Genomic DNA, 8916 nt, shown 5'->3' on the forward strand with positions numbered 1-8916 from the left:
GTATACCCCCAAATCTAACTGAGGTTGATTTAAAGTAAAAAAAACTTATGGACTATCTTGATGCACTTATGAAAGCATTCTTTAGTACTAGAAGAGTAAAAAATCCCTTTACTGCTGATACTGCATTATAAATATTAATTCACAAATCAAAATGATAGCAAAATTTGCATATTTCAGGATAGGGTGTTACTGGTTCTTAAAACCACCTTTCAGAAGAAAGCATAATTATGTCTCAACATGTTTCCCATCAGAAAGGCTTGCTTCAGAACTCAGAAATGTTCTACAGACTTATTTAGATCTTTTAAAAACACAGCTTCTTGGCATATATAATTGCTTTGTTGCAAAAGCAGTTTTATAAACAATAATCAAATCCATACTGGCAGTTTGCTGCCTATATGCGGTTCTGGTTCCCTTTAGTATACCAAGATCAAAGCTGACATGGCTGATACGAAAAAAAATGTTTTTTCTGAAATCAAGGGAAGAGTTCTGTGAAACAGAGAAAAATGCAATGAACGCCAGCAGATGGCAAGTAACATTATTTTTATAATTCACTTTTTATATTTTGTACCAAGATATGCTGATTTTCTGATTCAAATTACAGGTCTGTTTATGCAATGTGAATTTCTGTAGGTGCTTTTTAGGTGGTGAAATTAAAACTTCCTACAGTGTGTCTATTATACTGTAGGTACTGATTTCATTAGCTTTTGGTTCAAAAAACCTCCTGTACAAAGTTTTGCTTCTGGTGTAAATTACATACTCAAGAGGCCTCTCCTTAGTACCTGCAAAACCAGAGAGATTTCTTGAACACCTTTATGATGGTTAGTTGGGGGGCCTTTTGCCCATGCCACTGCAGGCCCCAGGAGTGAGCTGCTCTGCCAGGTAAGGAGTGGGAGAACAGGAACCCATGGTCTAGGATTGGGCCAAAGGAGCAGCATCTCCTGGGAACAATACTGACCAGTTAGTGTGGTGGGATGTGCAAACTCCAGAGCTATTCCACATGCTGCAGCCAGTTGATTAGAATGAGCTCACACATGGAAGAATGTAGGAAAATACAGATATTGACAAATAGAGAGAAAAGCAAGGACAAAATTCAGTTCTTTAATGCTAATGGGGTCTCTTTAAACTCTCACACCTTTGGCCTAATTCTTAGTCACAGGCACAAGTTTCTTTGTCAGTGGGGCTCCTCACACCACAAACTCTCCTCAAGACGTGCTCCTGGCCACAAGCTTGTTTCAGGTGCTTTTGTCCTGTGTAGCTTTGTCTTTTACTACCTGCTCATGTATACCTGCATCCAGCAAAGTGTAGCTGAAGATGACACCACTGTAATGGGTCTTGTGAAAGCTCTGGCTTTTTTCATTAATCTGGTCTGGTACAGTCTCCACAAAGGTCTTATCTGTCACAACAGGAGACCTTGCTTGTTCCAGAAGTAGCTAATTCTCTGAGCAAAGAGAAAAAAACAATCTGACAGACAATACAAAGAGCAAGCTCTGTTCTCCATTCTTTCTGGTCCTTTTCCTTGCCATCTGCTGGAGGCCATTATGTGCCTTTCATTTCTCTGTAGAGATGTAAGGTCAGGCTGCACATTTCAAATACAATGCCATGTTTTAGCTGCTGCTTCTCAACTGCTGGTCAACTGGAGCTCCAGTCCCCCTCCAGCCATTCACACTGTGTTGTTATGCCCCCTATTCGAAACTTAATTTTGATGGTTATATTAAAAATACTCAGTTTTTCAATAAAGTCTAACACCTATAAAAAAAGCATCTCATTGCACGTTTATTTCTGTCAACAACAGCAGTATCAGAAACCTGTCTTCCTGTTAAAGCAAAAAACCATTGAAAAAAGATTTTTTTCAGCCTTTTCTGTTCAGTGCTGCAGTAGAGGACAGACAAATATAGGATGATGCCACAGACTGAACACCACCACATACCCTTAATTAGAAATCCATTATTACATAAGTTGCTAGAGAATTTAAAATGAAGCTATGTAAGCACTTTAAGTCTACTATTAAGAAAAAGTCGCAAATATTGAAAGTAGCATCTGTAGCAGATTCTTCAACAGAAGTTTCACTGGTTGTACATAAAAATGGAAGTTATTATTTGGCCTCTTGTTATTGAGAAAATACCACTACTTTGTATTTTTGAACAGTTGATGTTGAAAACTAAGAGGTAGCAACACAAAAGTTCACTTCAGCAACACACTAAAAATTAGTTTTAAAGATCCACCTTTCATTGAAGTACAGCCTTTCTAGGTATGATTTTTTTTAGTTTTCACAGCACATCTATAAATTGTATGAATACATCAGCACACAAGTTTCTTCTATCCAAATGACATCCCAAACGATAGAGCACACTTCTATGAAATAAATTGCTGTTATTAAATCTGCAACTATAAATAAAAGTAGTTTCCAGTCCTTTTGTCCTAAATGATAAAAACCAGCATGGCGACAATAAAAAGTAAAGCCTCTTTTCTCTAGACAAGCCTTTCAGCAATACATGCCCATCAGATGAGCAAGAGTTATTCCTTCAGATATGCATCACATAATACATGGAGCATTTGAACACGTAAGGCCATATTCTCCTATAAAGCAACTAGACCTAGAGGAAAGGAAAAAGCATAGACAACACAAATATACCTATAAATAAAATAAAGAGACTTGGTAAATTTATTCCTTACACTCACAATTAAAAAAACAGCATTGTCCTTACATGCTGCAGGACAATCTGCTGTAACTCCTTCCAGATTTTTAGCAAAATTAAACAATTATCAATTCCAACCTGATTGTTAGTTTTAATTTTATACCATTTATACAAGGCCTTTATCTGTTATTTGATCCATTATGAAATTTGTAGCTTATGGAAATTCAAGATTATGATCAAGCCGTATCTGCTAGAGGTTGCACTCCTTTCATTAAGATACATCTTCCACTCTTTCATCTTTAGAACTCTTTACTCACTTCTCCATTCTTCAATGGCTAACACTGAACACGGATATCTGAATAAATGTATCAGTACCAAATAAAAGAGAAACAACATATTTAGGTTTCCTATCTATTAAACCCAATAAAATCCTCTTTATAGAAGCCTTTCTACAAGAGCTTCTTGTCCTGCTCTTCTGTCAGCAGTACTCTGAAGTCCATTATTTTATATTAGTGTATTTAACTTTGCATATATGAAAACCTATGGCACACAACAAAATACAGTGGAATAAACTCAAGACCCCAATTTTGAAACTAGGAATAAAGTTAAGTCATCAATTATTTTCCTTATTATTTATACAAAACTTGCCTAAGACACACACATGCACACAATGAGAATCACATATCAGTATTTTGTAAGCATTACAGATCATTTGCTCTTTATGTATGGAAAAATGGTGTAACAAATAGTAGAATCCATAAGATCTCTGGTGTACCCTTCCCTAGTGTTAGTGCTTTTAACTTTTCTTACATACTACAATCAAAACTCCATCTGGTTTCAGAAAAGTTTAGAGTAGAATTTACCAATTATCTCCTGCATTAAGTGAGCTAGGAATATCTTTCTCATAGTCTATATAGGTCAGCTCCTCTCCAGCACTGCACTCCCTTTTGAAAACATTACTATTTTTAATTGAAAAGTTACCAACTAAGATACATAAACTAAGCTAAAAACTACAACTTTACTTTGAATAAAGCTGCAGTGCTTTTTCTACAATTTCAGAGAACTGAACAGGGTGCCTAGAGAAATTGTGGTGCCTCAATCACTGGGAAATACTCAAGACATCTGGAGACATGTACATCCTGCTCTATATTACCCTGTTTGAGCAATGAAGATAACCTCCAGAGCTCACATCCAACCTCAACTACTGTCATTCTACACTAGTTTTGTTTGTAAAGGTGATTTTCATTAAAAGCATCTAAAAAGATTGAGTTTAGTGATTCAGAAATGAAAAAACAGCCTACTACAATTATTCCCACACAAAGTCAGGTGTTTATTTACCATATTTACAAGTATAAATACATTAATGCTACAAATGCTCTCTCATTCTTTATTAGCATGTCACTTTAGATAAGGTAATATACAATGGAAATTAAGATGCCTTAGTTTTACCAGGCAGCTCTGTAGTCACTGCCCAAGTTTTACCAAAACAAATATGGCACATGTCGTGATTATCTTCCAAATGTCTATAAATCTTTAGTACTAAAAGCAACTGTACATTAGATTTTTATATTTTTGGTCAAATAGATACAAGAATTTATTATTTTTATTGAAGGATTAGTAGTTCATTTGGTCATAACAGTCTTCTGACTTCAGTATTTTACAGCACCAAAACCTTTCCACTTTGCAGTAAACACATTTTTTCCCCAAATCATTTAGGGAGCCATCACCAGCAGGTACTGTTGATCTGAATCGCATCATTTCAGTTGTAAGACAACCTTCAAAAAGGAGAAAAGGAATGAGATTAACATTGGTTAAGAACAAAATTTAAGCAGCCTATGAGAAGAAGCCTATGAATCCCACAAAACCATCACTTAAAATAACTTTCTTTACCCTTTACTGCACTCAAACCATTCTTCAGCTGCCTGCAATCAAAAAGCAGAATAGCAAGTCCAGGTCCAGTGAGATTTCTTCTGCACAAAACAGAGCCAAGGGACCAATTCTGAAGTGAATTCTTCCTCGTGTGCCCACAGAACTAAGTATGGAGATGACACATCCCACAGCTTCCATACAGACGCTCAAGCAGAACAAAGGGCATGTGAACACTCAAATCTGTCCTGGATAAATCCTTGCTCACATACTATTTTTATTTAGTTCTGCAGGGAAGAAAATCCATATGGAAGCAAGCTGTGAAAGCTCTTAAGGGCTATCATTTCATGTAAACACTATTTTCTGCAAATCCTCATTTTCCTTAGCCTTTTGTTAAGAAATCTGAGACCCTTCAGTGTCTCGGAAGCCTTATAGCTTCACTTGAAATTCTCTTCTTGGGTCACTATACTATAATCTTTATAACTTTCTTCCTGATTCACCATGCCATGGAAATTAAAGGACTTAATATGAACCAAATAAGTCTCCCAGACACTGACATTTTGTGAAGCTGAAGAAAACATGGGAGTTCTCACCAATCTTTCAGCAAAGGATGGGGGTAATCATACTAAATTAAAGAAATTAGATTTATTCTAGATATTAGGAGGAAATTTTTTATAATGAGTGTGGTGAAACACTGGACACAGATGTCCCACCCCTGGGTCAGGCTGGAGAGGGCTGTGAGCAACCTGATCTAGTAAAAAATGTCCCTGCTCATTGCAGTGCGCTTAGACTAGACAATGTTTACAGATCCTTTTCAACCCAAATTATGCTATGATTTTACACATTCTGCTTAAAATAAATCAGTACCTAAAAGGTTAGGAACAAAATATTACATCAATAAAAGTTACCTTATTAGCAGCTTCCAGTGCATTTATTAGGTTCTGCAACTCTTCCTTATTCATCTCTATAGAAACTGGCTTAATTTCACCATTTTCTCTCACATCCAAATCAAGATTGAGGAGTGGCATTTGCAGCATGGAGATCTTATCACTGGAGAGAGCAAGCTATGCAGATTGACACAACAACAATTAAGTGTAAGGTGGAGCCATCAAATTTTTAGTCTTTCATAATATCACATCTGTATTTTATATTGAACTTGTAATACCAGAACAAACATCAGCACGACAAAATTAACTTCAAATAAGTCATCGCTGCTGTTTTCAGCATTTTTTCCTCCATTATTGGGAATTCTTGTTTGTTAGTACCAACAATATATTGAATAAAGACCATCCTCTTCACAGACTTGTCATACACACTTGCCAAAAACAATTTGTTAAAATTCTGGGATACCACATTTTGGTATTCTAGGTGAAAACAAAGGATACATTTGATCATGGCTCTTAATGAATTACTTAGATCCCGAAATCACCATATTCAAATGGGTCTTCTAATCAACAAGAAGGGTCTTACAGAATCAGTTTGCTGGGAGAAGAAGGAGACCTTTATACATTTTTCAACACCCTGCAGCTGATCAAACACATTGTCAGATATCCTATTAGACAAACACTGATGCAGGTTACATGCCAATTGTGCTTTCTTTTTTATTGTCTACAATACTCACTCTAGCATCAACAAGGCTTTTAGAATGCATTAAAATCAAAGATCAGTTGACAGTACTATAGGTTAGTATTGTACAGACCTATTTTCTTTATTTAGAGCATGGCTCAATCAGAGCAAGCGAAAAAAAATCATAACTAGCTCAAGGGGGGAAAAAAGTGGTTTTAAGAAAAATAATCGTTCAGACATGTACCAGAAATTTGCATCACAAAATAGAAAGAAACTCAAAAAATTCTCTAGACAAAAAATTTAAAAGAAGCCACAAACAAAAAACAAGAGTTCACAGAAGTTCATATTTTCATCACCAGTAAATGCAGTTAGCAAGAGATCAAGCCCAGTTCATCTAAAGCACATTATCATGCCATATCTGCTCTTGCAAAAACTTGTCTGTTTTGGGCATTGTTCTTTGATTTCCAAAGTCGTTTGCTGCAGAAATTATTGACCACTCTTGTAAACAAGGAAAACTATTTAACAGCTCTCACAGCCTAACAAAAAATATAAACAGTATAAGTAATGTTTTTAAGTCTTTGATCAAGTTTAAGGTCTTCATAACCTCAAACCACCATCCTAACTTCGACAACTCCAATATCACTGGTTTATTACCAAAACAGGAAGTCTAATGATAAATTATTTCAAACTAATTATTAAATGTCCTTCGCAAAAATATGGACATTTAAAGAAAGTCAAGAAAACGTATCAGTCAATTAGTTGACCGAATCAGTTAGCTGATCTTAAAATTAAGCATATACTTCTTCTTTTGAGAGTAAACACTGTTTATTCAGGCCTCAAAATTATAACAGCATACAAAACGTTCAGGTGCTCCTGAATAGCACCAAATCTCCCTGAGCAGCTTTAAAAGAAAAGAGGAAAAACAAAATAAAACAAAATTTTAAAATTTACATTTGCAAATTTCTGGCAAATCTTTGATGTGTTTTTGCATCAGTCATTAATGTGCTTTTACAATACCTATAAAAATTGAACCACTCTGCAGAGGGAGCAGGTCTAATGGGACTGTATCAAGTTACTTCCCTGTTGTACAACATTTCTTTCAAACAATATCAAGGCAACAGTCTCACCTTTAACTGCCAGTCAAAATCCTGCAGCTGGGCAGAAGAGATTTCATTTACATTTTCTACTAGGGCAGTCCTGATTTCTTCCTTTCTACCTTTCAGACATTTTGTGATTGCTTCTTGATAATCTGAATTTAACTCAATTATCTGCTGAGCAGCCTACAAAAATAAAAGTTAAAACCATGATTACTTGTACTATGAACCACAGAATTAACATGCGCCACCTGCAATAACTAAAATATCTAAGCTGATAGCTGCCCTTTGTGGCTACTCTCTGTCTTTGACAGTTAAGAGTCAGTGTTTACCACAGCAACACACAGAGAAAAGAATCATTTAAATTAAGACATTCTTTAAATTAAGAATCATTTAAATTAAGAGAACAGAGGTTTTAGCGGCCTTCTTACATGACACCCTAAAATCAAAAGAACATCACACCCCCCAAACAGCTCAGGTGTACGTCTGCAATTTTCTCAGCATCAAGGCAGAGGCTAAGTGAATCAGCTCAGGTGAAACAGAAATACTGATGTAGGGAGGTCCCCAAGGCTACACAGGTGTCTTTTTTGACCCTGCTGCTAGCAGGTGGTCAAAATACAAGCAATATGCAAGAGACGAGAACTAATATTTCTAATAATAGAAGATTTTGCAAAGTTCATACCTATAGGAATGTCCTGAACTACAGTCCCTGTACCACATGGCCCTCCCATTCACACTTAGATTTTTTACAAAATTTATTTACATACAGTCAAAATTTTACACCACTTCAATGCAGTACTAACAAATAAAGAAAACCAAGCAAGAAAGTGAACTGGTTTTATTGTTATTGCGTAGTATTACAGAAACAGATTTAATCTGGGGATACTCAAAATACCAACTGAAGTGATTAAACCAGTATTTTAACAAGTGTCCTGGGATATTAGAAAAATATTAAAAATCAGCATCTATTTCACTTTTTGTTGTAAAGTCTTGGCAGTGCATCTCTAAATGCTGCCTACCTTCTACCTATTTAGCTTGAATCTACTACCGTTCAAACCCTACACTATAAAAATATCTTAGGATTAAACAAACTACAAAACTAATCACTCCAGTCATGATCTGTCCAAGTCAAGGCAAATCAGTGATGAGCCCTTACCTCTTCATCAGACATATTTTTGCCAACTGCAGTTTTGAAATATCTCATAGTTTCTTCTAAAACCTCCATCCACTCTGACAAGCTCCAAACATTGCTATAATCCTGGTAGCGAGGGTACGCACGGCCACAGATGCCATCAATTACCTTATGAAGGAACTGAAAGGACGTGACACACAATTTATAATTCTCTCACGGTTAATCGGACCTCATATGAGACTGATCAAGCACTTCAGTTACCAACCCTCCCTCCATTGGGGACTGCCTCAGTGCTTCCAGACGGCAGCCCAGGCATTATTCAGAAAAGCCCCGAACAGGTACTCCTTGGATATGAACCCTCCTCCCTCCTCCCTTCTCCCCTTAGAGTAAATCCACAAGGCCTGGCCCCAGGAATCACAACGTGATTCACGTTCACCCTGGACTTACAAGCGCACTGAACAGCTGTGAGCACAACTACAGTGCTGCCGAGATGCCGAGGCACAGGGCGCCTCAGCCCCCGGCGCACCGGGACTGCCGGGCCGCACAGCACAACCCCAGCTGCATTTCCGAGCCGCGGGCCCCTCTAGTATCCCAAAGCACTGGCCTTGGGCACTGCGGCCTG

General features: G+C 37.0%; 1 protein-coding gene across 1 annotated transcript in view; it reads right to left on the bottom strand.

Moving 5' to 3' along the window:
- Positions 1-3942: 3942 nt before the first annotated feature.
- Positions 3943-8916, bottom strand: part of COMMD8 (COMM domain containing 8) — an 8861-nt gene continuing 3887 nt past the window's right edge. Inside the window, exons 3-6 of the mRNA XM_014312084.2 lie at positions 8319-8474; positions 7196-7348; positions 5411-5566; positions 3943-4411 (exon numbers count right to left, since the gene is read on the bottom strand). Coding sequence (XP_014167559.2) covers positions 4391-4411; positions 5411-5566; positions 7196-7348; positions 8319-8474 — 486 coding nt within the window. The 3' untranslated portion in view covers positions 3943-4390. The remainder of the gene's footprint in view (positions 4412-5410; positions 5567-7195; positions 7349-8318; positions 8475-8916) is intronic.

The sequence above is a fragment of the Geospiza fortis genome, unplaced genomic scaffold, assembly GCF_000277835.1.
Source record: "Geospiza fortis unplaced genomic scaffold, GeoFor_1.0 scaffold40, whole genome shotgun sequence".
Taxonomy (NCBI): Eukaryota; Metazoa; Chordata; class Aves; order Passeriformes; family Thraupidae; genus Geospiza; species Geospiza fortis.